Below are 25,843 nucleotides of genomic sequence, written 5' to 3'. Positions count from 1 at the left end.
CTGTGAAAAAGCCTTTTGTCATTGTTTCGTCTGTCGTTTTTTGCAAAAACACATTGAACTTTATTTTGATCATTTTAACAAGGCTGGATTGATTTTTTTCACAGGTTCCACGGGGTGTTTACTCTGACAGCATGCAATGTGATTTTTGAAACATCTCAGGGTGCACAACCAGATACAGAAGGGTGTTTAATGGATATCTGTGAGCTGAATCATTCTCAGCCCTTGTTGATGTTACTCAGCAAATGTTTAAAGCTGAGGGATGACACGGACAAAGGCAAAACTGTGATCTGGTAAAAGATTTAAAGAGAGCACAGATAAATGACTCTCTTTATCACTCACTGTGGAATTTAAGTGAATAGTTTTCCCTCTAAAGTAATGTGAACCCAGATTTGAATGTGTTAACACTGTGATTGTTTTTACTTCAGAAAAGAAATTGTCAACATGAAAACTGATGTTCACTTACATTTCCAGAAAGACTAGACAACATTTTATTTCTTTTTTTATCATCTTTAAACAAGTTAGTTTGGGGACATCACAGCTAGTGTGGTCATGTCAAAAAGAAAGTTTGCACCAAACTTTCTTATAGTCTTGTGGAAAAGTTGTATTGGTTCCACAAGAGTTAAGCAAGTAGTAGCCAGGTGCTACTAATCAAATTCACTTGATTAACGGATTAATCGCAAGTGTGAGCACTTATTTAAAAGCATAAGATTTGGCAATTTGATGGTCTGAGCATAAAGGTATGCGTTTGGATAATGCTAATGTTCTCAGGAGTGGACATCCCAGGATATTCACCCCAAGGTCAGACCATGCAATTTTTTTTAGAGAGGCTGCGAGAACCTAAGAGCTACATCTCAGACTCCACAGGCCTTGGTTAGCATGTGAAATATTCATGACAGCACAATTAGAAAGTTACAGAACAAACTAGGCTTGTTTGGGAGGGCTGCCGAGAGAAAACCACTTCTGTAACTTTTAACTTCTGTCCCTTAGACAGATGAGACTAAAATGGAGATATTTGGCCATAATACACAGCTCCATGTTTGGAGAAAACCCAAACACCTCATATCAAGTGTATGAGATCACCAACTCGAGCGTGAACTCATCTGTATATCAAAATACTCTAGAGAAATGTGAGGACATCTATTCAACAGCTAAAGCTTGGGCTGGGTCATACCTCAGGACAATGATATTGAGCGTAGCAGCAAATCTGCGGCAAAATCTGTTGCTAATTTAAAACAGAATGACTGAAAAAGAAAAGAATCAAAGCCTGTCAAAGTCCAGATCTCAAGGTGACTGAAATGCTGTAGCACGACCTTAAGAGAGCGGTGCATAAACAAATGCCTGCAAACATCATTGAACTTGTCGTGGTTTGCACTGTCAGACCATGAGAAGAGAGGAAGAAGACCCAAAAGCAGACACTGAAGAGAGGAACTGAAGTTTTAAACAAAAAGCGAGCAGTTTATTACAGGCTGGTTGAACATGGATAAAGAATAAAGGGCGTAAACTAAAACCTACACTGGGAAAACTGAAAAATGATAACTATGACAAAACTGTCATAACTAACATAAATATGATTCAGAGCAGGAACGTGCAGAAAACTATGAAGAAGCAAGAACATGAGGCATGAACACGACCTGAGCTGACTCATGCCGGACGAGGAACTGACATGGTGGGAGGGTAAACAGTCTACCTAACCACGACTGAGTGAAACGCACAGACTAAATACACACAGGAGGTGATCAGGGGAAGCGGAAACACATATGGAAACAGCTGACACAAATGAAAATAACGACGTCACAGGAGAAGATTTAAACTAAATGCATCGAACAAAGAAACACAAGACTTTCAAAATAAAACAGGAAACATGGTGAGACGTAGACAACACAGACTTGACAACATGAAACACGCAGACAGGAAATACATAACAACTAGAACAGAAGGCCAGGGTGAAACAGACTACAATTCACAGCCAATTAATAATAATCCAAAACTCCACATGATCTTCAAAATATAACAAAAGTGATCAAAACCAACTGAAAGCACTGGGTCACACACCCAGCCTCTGACAGAACTGACTCAAATTAAAGAAGAGTGGGGCAAACTTCCAGTATTATGCATTATACATACTTTGCAAGTAAAACTTAATTTTCACCCACAAATTGAAAACTTTTTAAATGCTTGCACCATATAAAGGTTGTTTCAACTGAAACCTGTTGAACATCAAGGGAATGAGGGGTAAATTAACATCACATCTCCTTCTTCCAGCAGAACCCCGTCCATTGCAATGAAAAGAGCCCAGAAAAACAAACCCTTCGTGTAGGATTCCCTTCCACTGATTGTGAAAAGCTGTCATAAAATGTCAGGACCTTTCAACTACTTCTTGTTTTGTCCCAGGACGGACGGGCAGATACACTTTGATCGAGAAATGGCGGGAGACAGAGCGCCACCTGGCTCCAAATGAAAACCCTGTAGTGTCCCTGAACAAGTGGGGCCAGTATGCCAGTGACGTGCAGCTCATCCTCCAGCGGACCGGCCCGTCTGTCAGCGAGCGGCCAACCTCTGAAGGGCTGGCTCGTGTCCCAGAACGAGGTCTATACCGCCAGAGCCTTCCACCTCTGGCCAAGCTCCGTCCATCGGGGACAGACAGGTCGCTCAAACGAAAGGAACCCAAACGCAAATCTTTGACCTTCACAGGAAGCACCAAGGGTCTGCGGGAAATATTTGGAAAAAGCAGAGATACTGATGGTGTGTATAGCTGAAATATTAGCCATGATCTTACCAGTCATTTCTTTGCTAGCTTCAATGGTTCAGTTTCCTTCTTTTAATCTTAGTCTTCCCTTTTTGTCTGTGCATCTAGTCAAACAGTTCCAGCAGCGCGGTGTGAGTTTAAACCTCAGCAGAGTTGGAGGAGGTGGAATAGCATCTGTACCTGGGAGTCCGGCCAGAGAGCTGAGCCGACTGGTGCAGCTGCAGAGAAACAAACTCCAGGCCCTGGAAAGCCGCCTGCTGGGCTGCGAGGCTGAGCTGCGAGACTGGGAGGAGGCCACAGGCGAGGCCAGCGATGTGAGTAAAACCACAGCTGCCAGTGCAGTCACTGTGAGAAACTTTGCATATGTGCTGATCTTCAGATCGTCTGCACCCTAAACTTTCATGTCTTCCAATATCTTTATTTTTACATCCCTACATCATATTTTAATCCCATGCCTTACAGGAAGGAAACCTGGAGGAAGAGCTGCTGCTTTTAGAGCAGCAGGTGAGGAGGAATGACGCCGAGATGGAGGAGGAGGAATTCTGGCAGAACGAGTTGCAGATAGAGCAGGAGAGCGAGTGGCAGCTGCGGCAACAGCTAGCCGAGCTGCAGGGCCGCGTACGCGACTGTGAAGCCAAGCTTTCGGAGTATCTAGCTCGCATACAGGTGAACTTAGCATCACGAGCTGCCTGATTTCACCAGATCCTGTTTTGATGGTTTTACGAGTTAAACCTCTTATCTATAAATGTCAGTAAAACACAAACACGCTGCTTTAACTGAAGAAGGAAGCTGGGAAAAATGAGATTTTTATTTACTTTCCAGAGCATGGAGGCAGGTGTGGAGCAGGAGCGACTGCAGCAGGAGGCTGAGCTGAAACAAAGGGTCAATGAGGAAGAGGTGCAGTCATTGAAAAATTAACATTTGGGACATTCTACCGATCTCATAAACAGATACTTACTGTGGATGGCATTACCCTGGCCTCCAGTAACACTGTGAGGACTCATGCTGTGGTTTTTTACCAGGATATTTCCTTCAAAACTAGTTCATGCATTTATTACTTCTAGGCTGGATTATTTTATTATCAGGATGTCTTAAAAACTCTCTGAAAAGTCTTCAGCTGATCGAAAAATGCTTCAGCAAGAGTACTGACGCGGGGACTAGAAAGAGAGAGCATATTTCTCCTATATTGGCTCCCCTTTACTGGCTCCCAGTTAAATCCAGAATCGAATTTAAAACCCTGCTCCTCACATACAGGTCTTGAATAATCAGGCCCTATCTTATCTTAATGACCTGATAGTACCGTATCACTCCAACAGAGCACTTCACTCTCAAATGTTACTCTGAAACTTTTTGATAAAGCATATAGGGTTGGATCAGGTGACCCTGAATCCTCTCTTACTTATGGTGCAGTTAGTCTAGCCTGCTGGGGGATTCCCATGATGCACTGAGCGTTTCTTCTTCGGTCACCTTTGTCACTTACTATGTTTTAATACACCACTTTGCATTTAGTCATTAGTTTTTATTAATCGGTCTTTCTTCCACACCATATCTTTGTCCTGTATTATTGTCTTTACCTTACAATATAAAGCACATTGAGGCAACTGCTGCTGTGTTTTGATGCTATTTAAATAAAGTTGTGTTGAGAAAAATGTTTTGTTAAACCGACACGTGTTCTAAACTTGGATGAATAGTTTTGCAGAGCTAAAAAACTTTTTATTCAAGTTCAAAACATGTCAAAGCATGAAAAAGTCTTCCTACATGGTTGAGTTTCTTTTGCATATTTCTCCTGGAAAATTGCGATGAGCGCTGGCTTCCTGACTTCCCTTCCACTCTGGCTTTCAGGTACAAGCCCAGCTGGAGAAAGTGAGGGCAGAGTTGGAAATGCAGAGCCAACAAACAGCACGGCTGGAGAACAGCTGCAGGGCATTGGAACGCTCGCTCAGCCAGTCAGGCAAGAGATTACAGGTCAGCTCAACTGTTTAGTTGTTTATTTTAGAGGCCCATCCTGGCATTTTGCTTAAAATATTGTGTTCCCATTAACTTTGGAAGAGGCTGAAGAATTCAGATTTCAAGAAAGTGTTTTAAAAAATCTTATTAAGAAGTCGGAAAACTTTGGCTCCGCTGACGCTGGTTTAAAAATTTAGTCCTCAGCACACAGGTGGAACCATAGAAATCTAAGCTCATTAAGTTGTGGGCAGTGAAGCAAAGCCTTATCTCTGGCTCGCAGCAATGTGCGATGGATCTTTGCCTGCATGCATCCTAGTATGAAGTAGGGTGAAGTCCAGTAAGATGTGGGAAGCGTGAGGTAACGAGAAGGGAATGGGAGGGAGGGAATTAGCAGCATTCTTTGCCTGATTAGAGAGGGGCCTGAATAAGTACGCAATCCCCTGCCTGCAGTTGTGTAATCATCTGTGAGCTGATACTTTTCTTTGGCTGGCTCAACTACACTATGACTCTGGAGAGATCCTGAGCAGAACATCAATCTTTTTTTCATTTTGACCTAATAAATTCACCTCCATTAGAGTAACTTCCTGCACTCGAAAGCTTTGGTAAGCTGTGGATTTGTTCATGTGCAGTACTTTTATCAGACTAGGCATACAGTTCATTTTATTATCCTGGTGTTTTTTTTCCTTTATAGGAGAAAGAGCAGGAGCTGGAGCAGCTGACAAAAGAGCTTCGACAGGTCAACCTACAGCAGTTCATTCAGCAGACTGGTACCAAGGTCACTGTGCTGCCGGCTGAACCATCAGAAGACATCAGCAGCGGTATAAATACACGTACACACTGACAGAAACTCTACAAGATCACCACCTTCTTGAAAGCATTTAGTTTACTGTAAATGCTGATTGCAGCTGAGGCATTCTACATACTGTATTGCTTTTAGATGTGTATGGACACAGTGCCACCTTATGGTCATACTGAGAATGACCTGTTAGACTACGTGAGGCAGGACTGCCCCATTACATGGACCAGCAATGGAATTCTCAATATAAAGCCAAAGAAAAATCCTCTGTTTTTATTTTAATCACATCATTTTTTACATAAAAAAACTTTCTCCATTCTCTTTGTCTTCTTTATTTATTTTGGCTGCTCCTTAGCATCGTCGTCTTCTTTCCTTGCATCTTCCTCTTTCTGGGTTGCTGTAACATAGTTTGTTTTTTTTTCTCATTTGATACTTAATCACTTATGGGATGTCAGATCAGAATCATATATCAGTGATGTTCATACCCCTCACAGCTAAATGACCATCTCTTTTTTGTGTGCTGCAGAGACGGAGTGCGGTTCCCTGAAACGACTCGGCTCCTCCCGTCTCTTACCCAGTGACCTTCGTGCCCTTCAGAGCGCCGTCTCGTCCACCCTCAACCCTGAAGGCATCTACGTTTGACCCTAAATGTCCAGGAGGCATATTCTTTTGTGGCGGCAGCAAGGCAGCTTTATGCTACTGAAACTATTTCCACACACAGAAAAGCAAAGAAATGACTCCACAAATAGATGTTTTTCTTACAAGGCAACAGAGTGTCAGAGTGGCACTTCAATATGGAGGGTTTTTGCCAAAAAAAAAAAAAAAAAAAGAGTGTGACAAGAAAACTGCACTGCCTCCTCTTCACTAGAATTGAACTTAAACTTAAACTGATGTCATCATCTGCCGTTTAATGCACAGTCTGAGCTCCCATGAGTGAGTAAGGATAAGTGCAACAGCACCATTTTTCTCTACATACCAGCTACTGTGTTTTTATTTTTGTTTGTTTGGGGTTTTTTAGCACTTCCGGACACACTCTGAATACACAATCATTTATTAGTCAAGCGATTCCCGGCAAAAAAACTATAACACGTGCAGTAAATCATGAGAGAATTTCACAGTGCAGTAGTTTGACACGCGTACTCGTCTCCATCCAAAAAAAGAGACAGATGCATGAGCATGCACAAACAGTGACTCCTGTGCTATAAGCATAGCCATATCTGATTGCCTTAAAACTAGATGTTAGTAAATGTAATATTGAAACAGAACTCAAGGTAGCTACTGAGTACTGTGCGCAGTGTGAATTTGATAAAATGCTCCAATTCAGGTGACTCCTTGTCACGGTAACTGATGTCAGTACAACTCCATGTGGGGTTAGTCTTTTTTTTCTAAAAGAGTTTGAACTTTTTTTTTGTTTTAATTAACTAGTGAGTTTGCTTCATGTGTATGTTTAGACGGCGATTGAAAACATTTCTCATAAAATGTATGTCAGAGTTAAAAGAGGGCGACTAAAGAGGCCAATGAAGTGATATTTTAAGTAGAACATGGTGGCTGTAATGTGGTCCAATTTAAGTATTATGTGTTGTGCAGTAGGCATGCATCTGTTGTTTTTCTCATAATGAAAATGTCTTTACTATGGAAGCTTGTTTCTGCCACTGAAAAAAGGGTTTTTTTGTCATCTGTAAGTCAGAATTTCAGCTTTTTATCTCAGTTATTTTCTAAGAAGTTTAAGCATGTTACAGTTTTGAGATAAGAACCAGATTTTTTTTCCTTACAGATGACTTGTGCAAAAAACAAAAGAATTTAAAAAACAAACAAAAAAACGGCGGTGCAAACAAAGTTCCACACTTGGGTGTAAATCCAGGCTCAAATAATTTATCACTGTGACCACCAGGTGGCAGCAAAACATATTTTATTCAGGTAGGCGAAAGGCTCTTTAAGTCATCTGATTAGTGCGTGTTTAGGAGTCACTTACTGTATGCCTGTTGTTGTTGTTGTTGTTGTTGTTGTAACAAAGCCTCTGCACTTTAGCTTTAATTGTGTTAAGGTGAGAGTGTTTGATATGTTTCACTGTGTACTGTGTTCAGGAACACACACGCACACATATCAACACACCATCCTATGATTTCTAACAAACTTAAGATGTCTTCTATGAACCAAAGTTAGTGTCACACAACAGATGGTTAAATGAATGTATTTTTTTGTGTATGTGCAGCTTGTGCTTAATAAAAATACCAGCTTCATTCAAATGGTGGCTGCGCTGCACACCATACATATTTTATATTTTACGGTCAGCTCTTTCACGCAGAAAGACGACATTTATATCACAAAAGACAGCATTAGAAGTCTGAGATAGAAGATGTTAGTATGAACCTTTGCCAGCTGAATTGGAGAAACCCAAACTGCTTGTGGATCCTCAGTATGGGCTCAGAAAACTGCAAAAAATTGCAGATGTTAAATAAAAAATCAATATTGGCCCTGTTTTTTTTTTTTTTTTTTTTTTTTTTTTTTTTTTTTTTTTGGTGTGTGTGTGTTTTTTGTCCCCCAGACCAAAGATGGGAGCCAAAATTTCCCACTTGCAACTTGCGGGTGCTTATTGCAAAAGTGTGTGGGCAAATATAACTAAAGTTTCAGAGCCGAGAATATCACTCGCAGTTTAATGCTTTGAATCCCGTCTTCAGAAGAAGCACGTTCCCTCTGTTTTTCCGAGCTGATTTAATTTGGGCGACAACAAATCTTTTCCACTCATTTACAAACCTGAATTTCCCTCGCTGTGTTCTCTGTGTAGCTAACTTCATTTCGCAGGCTCCAAATCTTATCGACTATTATTTGAACCCATGTGAAGAAGCTGCAGGTGTATAATAAAGTGAAACCCTCCCTCCGGTGTGAAGAGCCTCGCTTGACTGTTTGCTTTGCTGTGCAAAGGCGACCCGTGGCCTTCTGAAACTGTCCGGGGACACTTACAGAGGATTGCAGCATTATCAGCAACTCCAGCTGTGACACAGACGCTGTGACCTGCTGAGAAAGGAATCACAATGGCATGCCTTATAAAGAGAACAAAAACTGTACATTTCTACATATCACATCAATCTACGGACTGTTTCTAAAGTAGATTGAAGTCAGATAAATGCAGAGTGCTTAAGATGTTAGATTATAATGCTGTAGCTCAATAGGCAGCGTGTGCATGCAATAATGTGCGACTGGTTTCACTGGTTTCCCAGCAAGCCGTGACTCATTTTGGTTTTGGTTTGCACTGTCCCTTCTGCCTCGTAGATGACGAATGAGCTTAGTCAAAAAATGGCGTTTTCATGCCTTTTCATTTAACTTTGGCAAAAAACAAACAAACAATAACATTCACGAATGTAAAAGAGAGATGGCAATACGTTTACCTGCATTGCTCTTTTTTTTCTTTTCCTTGTTTTCATGTTTAGAGACATTGCCAATAATTGGTGTCTATTATGCCATCAAAAGTGCATATACAAATGAGATGATGGAGCCATTATGGAAACAGCCATCAAGAGGTTTTGAAAGCTATTTAAAAAAAAAAAATGTTGTGGCTCAGGGATACACAGAATTACCCAGACAAGAATGGACTGAAAGTAATTATGGATAAACGCCGTTCACGATGTCTCGAGCCGTTTGACAAGTTAAAGTGGTTGTTTGGTCTCTCGGGGACTTCAACAGCTGTTTGACAAGTATAACGTGTAGCACGGGGTCCTAGATACGACACAACACACATCCCCAAAGTAAGAGATGTACTCAAAGTGAAGTGTTTCTGTTGCCTGGTGATTCACATGGAATATAGTGCAATTTGTATCTCATGTATTATGGAGACATACACCAGACAAGGCAAGAATAAGAGGCATAATCCGGGGTTTCGTTCAAGCCGATGATTTTGCAGTGCAATCGTGCTTTTGAAACGCATCTTAAAGCATTTACAAAACACTGTTGGATGGACTGTGCTTGGCTAACATCATGACAAATTGTATATTTAAAATGTTATGGTTTTGTATTCTTTAACTATGAAATCATTAATAATATTTTTGTCAGAACTAGAACTGATTCTGTTTTAGTCTTTGGGTCACTGTTAAGCCACTATTTATGGAAGAAATAAAAACTATCGAGAACAATGTAAAATATATAAAGAAATTATTATCTACTGTAACAAGATGCCAGAAATCAATAAACTTCTATGCCGTGCTACTATTGTGCTAACTTTTCTCCATTTTTTTCTTTCATTTTTGACGAGAAAAAGCTGGAAATTTCACATTCTGCCAGAGAATGTGGAAGTGGACAGGGAAAAAAATGTTTTTGAAAGATGATGGGTCATTGTGTTACTTGGACCACAATGAGATTATAGCACTATAGGATGGTATGTTATCGTGTTACTTGGATCACAATGAGATTACAGCACTATAGGATGGTATATTATTAGGATCCAGTTCACAGGTGGCACAATTTTCACCAATCTTGAGAAAAAAAATAGACCAAGGCTCGCAGGAGTAAACTATTTATTGTACTTTTAATGTTTACAATATTTTGTCCATTATAGCCAATCAAAACTGGTGGAGGCCACGTCTTAGAAACACAATGGTCTGCAAAAAACAAATTTGGTACTTGGACTCCGGTCTGAGAAAGCTCAAAAAGCACTTCTGCATCTTTTGTTGCATGTGACCAATAGAAGAAATGCAATAAGCAAACATGTTTATTGGCTAATATATCAATATAGCTCATGTTACTGCCAAGAATTGGTTTGAATGGTTTTTCTGGTAGATTTTTATTATTTCCAACTGGCTTCTTTTAAATGATAGATCATATAAAATGACACATGTAATTGCATTTTTATTGCTAAGCTAGCAAGCTTGTTAGCTTACTATTTTAACTGCTGAAGGTGAATTTTAGCGCAGAAAAAAGAGGAAATGTAATCATTTTTTAAACTTTTACTGTATTCTTTGTTAAAACAAAACAAGGCTGCATACAGTGAACACAGCTTCACCATGTGAAGAAATCTAATAGTTACACGACAGCTGTTGTAGCCATGTGGGGAGGGATTTAGCAACTGGTCAATTACTGAAACCCAAGTGACACGCTGCAAACGTGGGGGGGTTGGAGGCTGAAGTAGCATCCTGGGGCAACTGCCTAGGTGGCAATTCAGTATTTGATGGACAGAGATTACTTAAGAGAGAAGAAATGTGTGCTGCTAGCATCATTCCCAAAAGTTTAAATTGCAACCAACATTCCCAATCCTGGTAGTATGAGCTTAAAAATAAATGAAAAAAGCAAAAACAAAGTGACTTTTCATCTGAGGAATGGTACATTTACATTTGTGTGTGCCAGGTCTACTTCTGAATATTTAGCACTCAGTTTTCCAGCAGAAAAAAAGTCCTCCTGACCAAGCTGCAGATGCGTGGGCAACTCGTGCAGTTAAACAAGATAAGATACAAGCGCGATGACCTTCTCTAAATCTGTGAAGGATAAAAACAACTTAATTTTTAATATGTTTCTGAATTGTAGGAAGCACAGCCGCAGTAGTCTCCTTATTTTTCACTCCGCAAGTCGAGTAACAGTCAGAATCATTCTGAGCTTTCCGGCCAGCAGGCTTTGTTTTGGAGACAGAGAGTTGAGATCGACTGGAATAAAAGTTTCTCCAAAAGGACCCAATTTCAAAGGGTTGTTTTCAACTTTGGAGGCATACTTTTGATACTTTACAAAGTTAGCAAACTTGGGTTATCGCACCAGGTGTTTTTAGCAGAAGTCCTTTCTCCCACTCTCACCACTGTAATATAACTTTAATACTTCAAATGGAGCTCAACAGCTGGGTCAGAGGGGCTCTGATTACATTGGTGACCTTCTCACACCAGAAGATACTTGAAGATTTGTAGCCTTAAATGCTGTTAACTTTATCTGACCTGATTACTTCTAAACCCCACTTGTCTCCTATTGTTTATCAGGTACCATCATTACATTCACCAGTTTGCTATTTTTACTGTGCCATACTGTATATATCATTAGGGAATAAATCTCATAAGTAAATGACAGCAGCCCTGAGCACGCAGGCACCAGCTAAGCCTCCAGCCATTAAAACACGACCATCTTCTTCAGTTAAAACTATTTTTAGAACATGTTTAGTGTGAGTGATTTTTAATGGACGCTTGAGGAGAAAATGGGATTAGAGTTTAGATTGCAGCTCACAAACTCCAGTGTAAACATTTTGTGCAAGGTAAGTGCTAACGGAAACCTACACTTCATTTAAAGGGATTATCAAAGATGACTTAATTTTGCAACCTATATACCTCAAACATACACTCACCGGCCACAGCATTAGCTATACCTGCTAAACTGCTTCTTAATGCAAATATGTAATCAGCAAACATCATGGCTCAGTGTGCATTTAGACATGTAGACATGGTTAAGAAGACCTCCTGAAGTTCAACATGAGCATGAGAATGGGGGAAAATAAGGTGATTTAAGTGACTTTGAATGTGGCACAGTTGTTGGTGCCACACAGGCTGATCTAAGTATTTCAGAAACTGCAGAAACAACAACATCTCAGGTTTACAAAGAAGGTAATGGTCTGATAACAATGAAATAAGATGTTTTGTTGATGCTAGACCTGACAAGAAGGCAACAGCAACTCAAATAACTGTCCCTTACAATCAAGGTATGCAGAAGAGCATCTCTTAATGCATAACACATGACACCTTGAAGCAGATGGGCCAAGGCAGCAGAAGACCACAGTGGGTTGGCAAAATTGGTGAACAGAAGACTGGAAAAACATTTCCTGGTCGGATGAATCTTGAGTTAAGCTGCAGTACAGTTGATCAAAGGTTACACCTTGCTAAGTACTAGGAAGGTGTACCTAATAAACTGGCCAGTGAGCATATAAATAGGTGCATTGTTTTATCCTAACAACACCACTGTTTGTATGTTATGTTACCTTGTTATTAGTGCTACTCAGTGAATATAAAAAACTGATTACACTCTACAAAATGTTGTAAAATAAGAAAAGTTGAATCATCCCAGTCAGTTACAGTCAGATATAGTCAGATTTAGGCTTTATTACCACTAACATGTCAGCTTAGAGGGGTATTTATCTCTAAATCACACAACAAATCCTCCTCCCACATCGACGTATTTCTCTATCTTGAGCTCTCTGGATTCAAAAGCAGAGCTCTCCACAGGGTTGCAATAACATCAAGTGTTTTATCAGAAGAAACTCTGCACAGTGACGAACTATGACAAGACTTCTGTGAGAAATCGTCTGGGCGGAGATCGGTTGCGAGAGAACGTTGTAAAGGCACAGTGTGAATGGGATGAGTGGTAGTCTGGTGAAGCCTAATTATTTAACCTCACTTTGTAAATTACAATGCAGATATCACACCTTAGATAGATTGAACAGTTGTGTTGAGAATAAATTATAGTTCATGCCGGAAGATTGATTAGGCTATGCTGCGTGTGCGCGTGGCGAGCGCGCGTTCCCTGCCGTGTGTGTATGTGTGGATATTTGCACAAGCCACGGCTGATGCTGTCATTAAATAGCCCCCTGGCCCCGCTCCTGAATTTGTTTATTCTGCACTGGGCATGGGAGTAGGTGGCAAACAGATGGGCATCCATGAATTATGGAAATTATGGGCTTTGATTAACCACCACACACTCTGCTGGATAAAAGTAACTCCAGGGTTGCCAAGTTATGTGGTGCAGTGGGCTGTGCCGTCAGTCACTCAGCAGCGTGATGGACCTGATGCTTGATTGATGTTGTTTACTGTTCAGTGTTTAAAAGAACATAAAGTAAAACGGACGCTTTGTTCATACTATGCTTCCTGTTAGGTTTTGTCCAAGGGAAAATGCACTTCCAAATTTTGATGGTTTCAATCCTTTGCTGGAGCTTTGCAGGCACTTTTTGGTGGAATTGGGTACCTAACTTTGGTGGAAAAATCGGATATGTGTGCAGAAAATGTGAGGATGTACAAGAAGAAGTTCACTGCTAACAGTTAACCTGTGTTTCTCTTGTCAAAAACAAGTTGTGGTTTTATGGAACTTTGTTATAACACTACACTATGTCCGCCAAATTATTAGAATGATTTTTTTTTTTTTAAAACATTATTATTATTATTATTATTATTATAGGTTTTGGGGGGAAATGCATTTGTTGCTGAAACAGAAGATTTAAACCTCTCCCATAAGCACCGTAAATAACACCTTGTTTAGATTTACATACTAGACAAAGCCAGACGCACTTTCAAATGATAATCACACAAAAAACTACATCATTTTTATTTTTTTTTTTTAATTTGTTGGTTTGCTTTATGTATTTATTTATTTTTGACACATAAAATAAGCTGGTTTTATTGTTGAGTCGTGGAGCTGCTGGTTGACAAACACTTTGCTCCACTTGGCTCGGGCAGAGCCAGGCTAGCTGTCTCCCTCCAGTGTTTGTGGATATGAGCTAACTGTCCACTGCTTCCAGCTTCATAATGTACAAACACGAAAGTGGCATGGAGCCTGCTGTATGAATCGAAAATGCACGTTTCCCAAAATGTTGAACTATTCCTTGAAGTGCAGGGTTCAACCACTTTAAATTCACTGCTAGATCCAGACTTACTTTCTGGTCAAATTATATTGATTTATGCAGGTTATTAACGGTCCTGTGGGCTCTGTTCTGGGAGTATACTATGAATATAAGAAGTATTTGGCTCTTGGTTCTCCTTAGCACCATAATTCATCCTTTAAGGATGAGTGTTCAGTAGCATGCTGCCTGATAATTAATCATGCAGACTGTATGATAATCGTTTAATTCTTACGTTTTTACAGAGTTAGATTTGGAGCGTTAAATCAAAACTCTTTTAAACAGTATTTGATTTGTTTGAAACCGCTCGCAATTATCTCAGCTTTCTCTGCAACAGCCCCGCTTTAGCATCTGATACCCCAGCCCCTCACCCACTACTGCACACACATGCACGCCACCACACCATCATCAGCTGTTCATATACACACCACTGTCCCCATCTCTCAACTTTCACAAATGAAGAGAGACAGCCTTATCCCGGAACCAACACGGAAAAGCAATTAAAAAGGAATTAAGGGTGTGCAGGGAGAAATTGGATATGATATCCAACGCCTATTGTAAATGTCAACGCTATTACTGTGTTGTTGTTTCCCATTCCTTTAGCCGCCTTGGCCGTTTTCAAGAGTGACAGTCCATAGTCTGGTGGGCTTAATGAAGCCGTCTCAGCAGCCAGGGTCTTGGTATGTAAGGTGAAGAGTGCTGCTTATCCTCTTCTGCAGCTCTCATTAAGATCAGTTTTGCAGCCCCCCTTCTCCTCTGTCTCTTTCCTCAAGCTCATGTCTACGAAACTTATTTAACACTGTCGTCCTGATGCTCTGTAAATTGTAAGTATTTTGGTTTATCTAATTGTGTTTTCAGCTCAGATTAAACCAGAATAAGAGACTGATTTTTCTTTTATCAAACAAAGCTGAACAAACACCCAGAAAAAGCCCCCCCCCCCCCCCCCACCAAAACTTCTCATCCATTTAAAAAAAGAACTAGTCGGAATGTCACATTAGATCACCGGACGCTCATCTGTTCCTAAAGAAAAAGAGTAAAAGAGATGAATCTATCAACTTATTATCCATTGAATTATTGGATTAAGGGGCTTTAAGGCATTTCTAAAGTACTTATAAACCCAGATCTGTTATATCTTGGTTATTTTGAGACAACTGGTAGTTTCTACACCCATGAACCATCCAAAGCATGTTAATCAAACCAGAAACTCTTTATGCCATGACAATGTGTTAACCAAGAGGTAGTGTAGTATATCATGAAGCTTATTATTATAAGCTTCATGAAGCTTAGTATTATTATTAACCAATACTATCCATGACAGATTTGCTGGACTTTGACCCAGGTACTATAGGTGAGCTCTAATGTCACTAATTCTTTAATTTACGAATTTGAATATAATGTTTTGCTAATATAAGTATTTGAAATTATTAATAACTAACTGAAGTTCCTTCCTGTTCTTTTTATTTATATAAGTAATCTCTCTTATGTGGATACATTTTTAATTCTTTACTTAATTTGAATCATTTCTAATCGAAAAGCATATTTCAAAATTATGGAAATATGTCAGCTTTTCAATGTCATTCTTGCACTTTTGTTTTTTTTGTGTGTGCTGATTTTAGGTATTATATGTGTGTCTTTGGGAACATATCTCTACAATGACCTGACATATCAGAAGAGAAATGTCAGACTGTTATTATAGGAGTTCACACGCTTGGTAAAGTATCAAAGACATTGCCAGCTTGCGCTCTGAGCACTTATTACATTTGTTCAATTCAATTCAATTCAATTCAATTGTATTTATATAGCACCAAATCACAACAGCAGTCGCCTCAAGGTGCTTTATATTGTATAGTAGATCGTACAATAATAGATACAGAGAAAAACCCAACGATTATATGACCCCCTATGAGCAAGCACTTTGGTGACAATGAGAAGGAAAAACTTCCTTTTAACAGGAAGAAACCTCCAGCAGAACCAGGCTCAGAGAGGGGGGGGCATCTGCTGCGACCGGTTGTGGTGAGAGAAGGAAGACAGGATAAAGACATGCTGTGGAAGAGAGACAGAGATTAATAACAGATATGATTAAATGCAGAGAGGTCTATTAACACATAGTGAGTGAGAAAGGTGACTGGAAAGGAAAAACTCAATGTTAAATGTTGTATTTGGATATACTGTGCTGTATTTTTCCACCTGTAGAGCAGCCATTTACTCAGTCAAATGGAAATTTTCTCGTAAATTGGATTTTCAAGACACTAGTTTCCAGGTGGTTCCTGCTGACAGCTGTCCAAGCCACCGCTGAAAATATTCAGATAGCACAGAGTGAAAGGAATTTCCCAGAGATCCGGGATACCTAAGGTGAACACAGATGGCTGTATTACTGTAATATGGGAATGTCCTGTTTTATCAGACTTTAATTTCCCAGAGGGACTTTTATTTTACACCTTGTGGCTTTGCCTTGAATGAATTGCCATTTCTGAGTAATGCCCCAATTGAGATTCCTTATAAAATATATATATATATATATATATCCTAGGAGGGTTTTCGCTGGCTCCTTTTCAGCCTTCTTCAACTTCATGCAGACATTCACTCAGTGCAGCCACAGTCTGCTGCTGCTGGCCAAAGAGCAGCTCCACTGGAGCGATTTGGGGTTTAAGTGGCTTCCTCAAGGGCACCACAGTGGTGTTTGCCGAGGGTGTTGAGAGTATTGCTCATTCATTTTCCACACCTAGACATCCCTGAGATTATCTGCTCTGAAATCTTCTATTGCAAGTTCAAGTAAGAAGAAGAATTCCTTCCAGTATCTGTGATTATGACGCGCATAACCAAACCAAGAAGGTGTGTGTGTGTGTACATATGCACACACGTCTCAGCTTCCTTTGTTCTCACACTCCAGTCTTACAGTCTGTCGTGTGTGTCCCACTTCATCCTGCCGTATAATGGAAGTGGATGACAGCCACATCTGAAGTCAAGAGATGAAAGACATCATTTACAAGTTGGTGTCTGCTCTCCCTCTGTGCTCCATTTTTCACACACATGTGTGCACACACCCTATGCAGCAGCAGACCACGGCATCTCTAATACGCGATGATATCAAAGAATGAACATTTTCAGTCTCTGTCACATATTCAGTGACATTTTGTTACTGTGGTCGCTTTAAATCAACGTGAATCCTTTGTAAAACTATTTTTATTGATTTTATTTATGTTTTTTTTTTTACTTTTCTGTTGCAGTTAATTCTTAATTGTAAATCTCCAGCATGAAAGCCAAATGTACTAACTGGGTGTAAAGACAGATGCTCTAATAACTCAAGTTGGCACAAGCTGAGTTACACCTTTTAATAGAACATAGAAGTCCACACTGCCATTAAATAGTTGCTCCAGAGGTGTTAATATAATATAGATGCTCTATATTTATACTGTTTTGCTGTAGCTTTTTATAACAGATTCATAAATTTCCTAAAGATGGGATTTAACATTTTAGCTGAGTGAGGACAGTCTTTATATTTTGCTATAAAATTCCCATACTGACATATTAGTAATGCAATATCTGAGATTCTTTTGAACTTTCCCAATCAAGTTTCCTTCAAAGAACTTTACTTGGATGTTGGGGACAGTGACTACTCAGCTACCTAACCTCCAATTAATTGCTTGCATATTAAGAGTCTTTAAGTCATTGCACAGTGTATGTGCAATAGTGATACTGGTGATCTCTTGCAGTTGTGCAAAAAATGGCATATAAAACTGGTGCCTCCTTTTCAGGAGCATATATTAGGATGAGTTGGTTGGAGTGGGTGGTATAATGGAGTGTCACCCTGGTGATAAAGAAAAAGAAGGTGAAGCTTTTTGCATGTTTAAAGTTGTTGGTGGGAAAGGATGCATTTCAGTTTAAACCAAGAGATTTTGCTAAACCAAACCACATTAAACCTAAATCCAACCACAAAGCAACTGAAAACGGCTCTATGCCCATATTCCAACCATCCATCCATCTTTCTCTGCTTATCCAATTCAAGGTTGGATGAGGAAGAAAGGCGGGGTACCCCCTGGACAATTTACACTGAAATTACAAGGAAATGATTAAGAATTTGCAAATTTGCATGCATTTGCTCATTGCTTGCTTCCAGCAGATACAGTGCACACTGTATAGTAAACAACAATGACACATGCTCATCGTTCACCTCTTGCCTCTTTGTTTCTAAAGCCTGGGAAAGAAACCTTGAAACAATTTCTTTCTTCCAATTACAAGAAACATAACCTGCCAGGTCTCATTGTGTTACCGTAATATCTGCTGCTACATTTCTCTGCATCCTACTGTACCCTCTGGCGTGCACAAACGCCATTAGAGGTTAGAGTAGAACCTGCACTGGCGTCAACCCTCTGCACCTTGTCTTGATGCCCTTGAGCGGTAATTGGTTGAATCCCCCCAGAATCTGACTTGAGGGCACAGAAATCCGCAGCTCCCCAATCAGCTGGCTGTCAATCATTCTGCCAACTAAACTAAAGCCGGGGATAACTAACAGGCTGAGATTGGAATTTAGAGTTAGAGAGACATAAATCTTTCCGACAACTTTGTGCTTGGCCAGGTAGCACTCTTAGAGGCAGAGGTATCACCAAATTAGATGATACGAATGTTGCCAACATGGTCGTTAGGGGAAAGCCCAACAGATAATTTTTTTTTCACAGTAAGTGGGTTTGCAATTTTCTTTTTACAAATATGTAAAGGTGACAACAACAAGACAGCCGAAGTAAGACTGAATGGGCATTTAGCTCCAATAGGGAGGCCTAAACATTTACATAAACACTTCATTTTCAGCTCCGTCTCAGCCTTTTTGGTATAGAGCACACACACACACATATATATACATATATATATATATATATATATATATATATATATATATATATATATATATATATATATATATATATATATATATATATATATATATATATATATATATATATATACATATATATATATATATATATATATACCAAATACATTATTAAAACGTTGCTGCCAATTAATAGAAATCAAACTCTAACTTTGTGTTACATGTTTTTGAACTTTCTCCACCAGCCATTAAAATAAAAAGTGTCCTGATTTAAAAGAAACCAAACATATCTGATACATTCAGTAGCCACATTCTTATTTACACCTTGTTACTAACAGGCTGGACCCCTAGTACCTTGAGAGCTGCCTTAATTCTTCATGTCATAGATTTAACAAGGTGTTGGAAACATTCCTCTGAGATTTTGGTCCATATTGACATGACAGCATCAAACACTTGATGCAGATTTGGTGGCAGCAACTATAATGTGAATTTCCTGTCCCACCGCCTCCCAAAGGTGCTCTGTTGGATTGAGATCTCGACTGGAAGCAATTTGAGTACAGCGAACTCACTGCCATGTTCAAGACACCAGTGTGAAATGATCTGAGCTTTTTGACATGGTGAGTTATTCTTCTGGAAACAGCCATCAGAATATGGGTACACTGTGGTTATAAAGGGATGGCCAATACCCAGGTGGGCTATGGCATGCTCATTTGGTACTAATGGCTCCACTGTACCAAGAAAATCTCCCCCAGACTAGTGCGCCAATTCAATTCAGTTTTATTTATATAGTGCCACATCACAACAGCAGTCGCCACAAGGTGCTTTATATTGTACAGTAGATCGTACAATAATAGATACAGAGAAAAACCCAACAATCATATGACCCCCTATGAGCAAGCACTTTGGCGACAGTGGGAAGGAAAAACTCCCTTTTAACAGGAAGAAAACCTCTGGCAGAACCAGACTCAGGGAGGGGCGGGGCCATCTGCTACGACCGGTTGGGGTGAGAGAAGGAAAACAGGATAAAAACATGCTGTGGAAGAGAGACAGAGGTTAATAACAGATATGATTCAATGCAGAGAGGTCTGTTAACACATAGTGAGTGAGAAAGGTGACTGGAAAGGAAAAACTCAATGCATCATGGAAATCCTCCGGCAGCCAACGTCTATTGCAGCATAACTAAGGGAGGATTCAGGGTCACCTGGTCCAGCCCTAAATATATGCTTTACCAAAGAGGAAAGTTTTAAGCCTAATCTTGAAAGTAGAGCTAGTGTCTGTCTCCTGAATCCAAACTGGAAGCTGGTTCCACAGAGGAGGGGCCTGAAAACTGAAGGCTCTCCCTCCCATTCTACTTTTAAATACTCTAGGAACAACAAGTAGGCCTGCAGAGCGAGAGCAAAGTGCTCTAATAGGGTGATATGGTACTACAAGGTCATTAAGATAAGATGGGGCCTGATTATTTAAGACCTTGTATGTGAGGAGCAGGATTTTGAATTCAATTATAGATTTAACAGGAAGCCAATGAAGGGAAGCCAAAACGGGAGAAATATGCTCTCTCATTCTAGTCCCTGTTAGTACTCTTGCTGCAGCATTTTGGATCAGCTGAAGGCTTTTCAGGGAGTTTTTAGGACTTCCTGATAATAATGAATTACAGTCGTCCAGCCTAGAAGTAATAAATGCATGATCTAGTTTTTCAGCATCACTCTGAGACAGGATATTTCTAATTTTAGAGATGTTGCGCAAATGGAAGAAAGCAGTCTCACATACTTGTTTAATATGTGCATTGAAGGACATGTCTTGGTCAAAAATGACTCCAAGGTTCCTCACAGCGTTACTGGAGGCCAAGGTAATGCCATCTAGAGTAAGAATCTGGTTAGATACCATATTTCTAAGATTTTCAGGGCCGAGTACAATAACCTCAGTTTTATCTGAATTAAGAAGCAGAAAGTTAGCGGCCATCCAGGTCTTTATGTCTTTAAGACATTCCTGCAGTTTAACTAATTGGTGTGTGTTACCTGGCTTCATGGACAGAAGGGGGAGCTACTCACTACTACCATTGAACAACTGATACAAAGCAAGATGGAGTCATGCTTTTATGTTGTTCATGCCAAATTCTGACCTTACCATCCAAATAAAGCAACATTTTTCCAAATTTTGATGTTGCCTCAGTTTCCTGTTCTTCGTTATAAAGGAGTGGAACAGAACATTCAAAGTGACTTGAATCACCTATCTTCCCCATTCGGATGCTTTAGAACTTCAGTAAAATGGCCTGGTAAATGGCGCTTTACTAGTCCCTAAGGACCCCAAAGCGCTTTACATATCCAGTCATCCACCCATTCACACACACATTCACACACTGGTGATGGCAAGCTACATTGTAGCCACAGCCACCCTGGGGCGCACTGACAGAGGCGAGGCTGCCGGACACTGGCGCCACCACCAGTAGGCAACAGGTGAAGTGTCTTACCCAAGGACACAACGACCGAGACTGTCCAAGCTGGGGCTCAAACCGGCAACCTTCTGATTACAAGGCGAACTCCCAACTCTTGAGCCACAATCGCCATGTGGAACATGTCTACATATGTATTTCCACCGAGCTGCTGCCATATGATTGTCTAATTTGATATTTGTGTTAACAAGCAGTTAACAGGCATACCTGATTAAGTGGTCAGTGAACGTATATAGCACCCTCAGATCATAAACTACTTATTCTTAAAATAAATATGCTATCAACAAATGCTTAAGCCCTCTACTCTCAAGGGAACTTTGAATATGCTTAATAACAAAGAGTTTGTTTTAAAGGAAAAACGTATTGTTTTCATTATATCGTCATAAAGATTCTTGATAATAATCCAAACAGTAATGAAACAAAGACTTGTTATAAATGGTTGTGAATTCAGGTATCTGGCTTAACATTAGCTAATATTATCTATACCCTATGAGGTAATTGTCAACAAGCAAGATATTACCAACATACCCCAGATATTTTCCCTTTTGTTTTTTCTGCTGACACACTCACAGTTATGCTTTCTAAATGAAAGTGTGGATAAACATGTAATTTATTTTTACAAAAGGGTGAGAAAAAAAGGGGGTTTTCTCTTCTTTTTTTTTAAATTTCTGGTTGGCTGTTTGTTAAAGGACGATATGCTCCAAAGTGGTAGCATAATAACCAGCTCTGCTTTTCAAACCAGTAATAAAGTGTAATTTATTTTCTTTTTGTGTTCAAAGTGCTGGTTTCCCTTGAGGAAAACAGCAGCAGAAAAACTGTGCTGTAAAAAAAAAAGCATCATGTAAGCTATAAAGTTTCACCTTTGATCTCCGTGACCCTTAGCATCCTGCCAGCAGAAGTGTCCTTTTAATCACAGCTCTAAATCTGTTCTGGGTCCATGAGTGGCTGACCCTGCCACCTGACCTTCGTCGTGGGGGGAGGCAGGCATTAACACAGCAGCTCGGGGATCGATAGAGAATTAGAAGATTCACAAGCCATATTGCTTCTGCTCCTTGATCACACAGGAAGGATGGCAGTTGACAGTAATCCCTTTCAATTGTTATTAATCCTGCAAAATGACAATCTGCAGCGACACAATCTTCTCTTATCCCTCTTGGGGACATTCACTGATGTTTGTAAAGTAAACAATAGTAATTATAGCACACATATACTTGTGTATTTGTGCTATTTGCACAGATTTGTTAAGCATTTGTCCCTGCAATGAGCAGAATCACAGTAAAGAAGACAGTGGAAGCTGTGTGTTTTAATAAGGATGCGTCTCTGTTTTATTACTGATAGGTAATAAACTACTCCCCTTTTATATTAGCAGTTGGGGCCAAGCTGCAACATCCAGGGTAAAAAATGATGTGGAACTGGCAAAAATTGCGGATCTTACAGTGGCCACTTAAAGCTGAATCTAAAAGCACTGTTATTCCAGTGAAGTCCAGTTTTAACAGTTTTAACATTACTTATAAAAAAAATGTGTTTACAGCATGGTAAAAAAAACAAAAAACAACTTTAATTACAAATTCTTTTTTTTTTTAATTAACTCATCCATTTGGATAATATAGTTAAGAGTGTGGCCCTCTGATTGACAGGTGTCCTGAAACAGGCAGCTGGAGTCATTAAACTCCTCAGCGTTTGAGGTGCTAGTCCTTCTGAAAGTAACACCTGAGTGGTACAGCCCATCTAAGCAGTCTGATTTTTTTTTCTCTTTCTTGTATTTTACTGGTCTGTTACCGAGGACTAATTAGCATATATGTGTCTCTGGCTTTGGTCCTCATGGAGTTCATGAATGCAGCTTGCTGACCATGCCTGTTAGCGCTAGCTGATAAATTATCCTGCCACTCTTTTTTCCATGTAAGGTCACTTCTGGCTCCACAAAACCAAAATGGGAGGCACTAGAAACACGAACATTAAGGCTTCAAAACGCAAAGTGACAGTGGCTGCATTTGTTTTACAATCTAAAACATAAAGCACAGTTAAACATTAACGTACACCTTTCTACACCATCCAGTCTCCAGAAATTTGCAGGCAATGTGCAAGTGACTTAAATGTGCATTCTTTGTATTGGCCAGCAGGGGGTGATTCCTGGTTCGCCTAAAAAGCTCTGATTGGAATGATGTAGATGTCTGCTGAGGTTTTGAAGACTAACTATGTAATGTTAACTTGTCCCCCATTGTGGATGTGTGACAACCATGGTGACAATATAGGATTAAGTGAATAAGGCCTAGAGATGAGCCCACAACTATCACAACCATGAGGATGAATATATATTCCCTGACCAGTTGTGAGTGGTCGCTAGTTTGATGACGGTGACTGGGAAAAGGACTGAGAAAGCCCCAGCCAGGCCTACAGCACCTGATTTCACCCAGTGAGAGCCAGAAATTTATTTTAAACAGAGTTAAGTCTATTTTGTAAATAATGGTCCCATTTAGAGAAAAAAGTCAATAGCACCAGGGTACACTTTAGGGCCTGGTCCCCGTATGAGCATACAGTCTCCTCAATCAGAGGCTTGTCATGCCCAGTTGAAAAATTCAGAGGTGACAAGGGGCAGCATTTTTGACTAGAGGCCTAAAAACACCAGTCATCATGGCAGCCCTAATGGGCTTACTTCACCAATGCTCCAGTTGCAAATGACCGAGAAAAGTATGACCCGTTTCTACAAAATTCTCCCTTAACTTTTGCACAGTCACAGAAAGTAGTGACTCAGCATCTATATTTATATTAAGTCTGTGATCCAGTAGAAACTTGGATATTTTCGTCCAGTCTGCACAACATTTCATGGCAGTCCATCTTGCTGACACATTTCACTGCAAACCAGAAATGTTAACTTCATTTTTGAGCAACGGGAAAAGTTAGTGGATAACCAAACCAGATTTGTCGTTACAGCGACACAAATGTCCAAAAAAGCCAGCAAAAATATTGATGTGCCACGAGTTAGCCCTGCTATACTACATCGATAGCATGGCTAAAACTCTAGTTTAGTTTTCTCACATTTAGTCTGCATGGTGTACATAATTTTATTCTGACATTCAAGTGGGTTCACACTATCTCTCCCTGGCATCATGCGGTAAACCCCTGCTGAGCACCTCTCCCATTAAAATTCAGATGGATCAACCCTCCCATAATTCATTTCTGCTCTGGTGGGAGCATTGTGACAGAGAACAAGTGGCCATCTAGATGTTTGATGAGCATGATAATTATTTTAGCCATATGCCAAGGCTTTGCAAAGCACCTGATCAGAACCCAACATCAGGCGGAGATGGACTCGAGGCAAAGACACTGTTTGCCATTGACAAACTCTCTTTATTGACATTCTCTTAATTCATTATTTGCTCCTTTATCTCTCTCGCTATTTGCCAGTTTTTTGGGGATGTTCTTTTTTCCAATCTTTTTCATCTTGGCCATTACTTCAACCTCTCACGCCCGCACCCTGCTCACAGTTCCCTCTCTCACCCCCAGCCCCCACCTCCACCCCCATCCCGTTCACTTGATTATGTCGAGCCAGAGTCGGGGAAAGTGTCACTATGGAAACAGGGGCCGAGGCAGCGAAGGGCTGTCGATGTGAGAGAGGGGAAAAGGAGACAAAAAAGACTAAGAACTGGTCGGTGCTGAGGAATCCAGGAGTGGTCTTCAGATGCAGATATTCAAATAAAAAGCAGGGAGCAAATGATTCTTTGTATTTTTGATGTGGAAAATCCAGATGCAAATCTTTGTTGGATTTTTTTAATTCTTTGTGCAATAAGTACCAACCTTTCTTATTTCAGTCCACTACTTTAGCAGTTTCTCTTCACAGTCAGACATTCTCGAATCCTTAAATATCCCCTCAACCAATTTTTAATCCTCCCCTGTCTCTTCTGGGATTGATTTCCCTTATTAAAAAGATACCGATCAATAAATGATAAAGTCATTCACCAATGTTACACTGGAGCATCAATAAAATATGGAGTTGAATTGATTAAAAGATATGTTGATGGGCAGAAAATGAATGAAAAATGTTGTTCCTGAAATCTATCCTTTCTTTGGTGAATACTGCAAATTAAATATATTTGATTGACTGGATAGTTTTTTAAAATTGTGTAAAGTTTGATTCAGGGGAACCATAGTGCCTTTTTTAAAAACATTTTTATTAGTTAGTTTTAAGCATTAGTCCGTTCTTAAATAATCAGATTGTTAAAATCAGCCTCATGAGTTTCAGAAATTGGATTTTCTTAACCTTGGAGTACAGAAAACTCACCTTAGCCGATGAGTTTTGGATGCAATTTCAGTTCCAAGGCAACATACTTTGCAGCAAAGCTGAAAGTAATGATAAAAGCCTTGATTTCTTTTGTCACCCTTGAGTTTGAGGGTGGTGTAGGAGAAAGGAAAGACAGAAAGGAGCAGGTTAGAAAAGGGGAGGAGTTGAAAGAGGAGGGGGAAAAGGATGGGGTGGGGGCAGCCGCATGGGCGGGAGGGAGGGGAGGTATGATAGT

At 40.0% G+C, this 25,843-nt stretch overlaps 1 protein-coding gene across 3 annotated transcripts in view; it reads left to right on the top strand.

Annotated features, from left to right (window-relative positions):
* rassf8b (Ras association domain family member 8b) overlaps nt 1-9,689 on the top strand; it is a 36,100-nt gene extending 26,411 nt beyond the window's left edge. For all 3 annotated transcript variants that reach the window (XM_026146977.2, XM_026146975.2, XM_026146976.2), the window contains exons 3-9: nt 2,392-2,742; nt 2,855-3,060; nt 3,209-3,412; nt 3,569-3,643; nt 4,589-4,711; nt 5,385-5,511; nt 6,016-9,689. In XM_026146977.2, coding sequence (XP_026002762.1) covers nt 2,392-2,742; nt 2,855-3,060; nt 3,209-3,412; nt 3,569-3,643; nt 4,589-4,711; nt 5,385-5,511; nt 6,016-6,131 — 1,202 coding nt within the window. In that variant the 3' untranslated portion in view covers nt 6,132-9,689. The remainder of the gene's footprint in view (nt 1-2,391; nt 2,743-2,854; nt 3,061-3,208; nt 3,413-3,568; nt 3,644-4,588; nt 4,712-5,384; nt 5,512-6,015) is intronic.
* Nucleotides 9,690-25,843: the final 16,154 nt, after the last annotated feature.

The sequence above is a fragment of the Astatotilapia calliptera genome, chromosome 17, assembly GCF_964374335.1.
Source record: "Astatotilapia calliptera chromosome 17, fAstCal68.1, whole genome shotgun sequence".
NCBI lineage: Eukaryota > Metazoa > Chordata > Actinopteri > Cichliformes > Cichlidae > Astatotilapia > Astatotilapia calliptera.
Note: the sequence above shows the minus strand (reverse complement) of the source record. Positions and strands in the feature narration are given on the sequence as shown.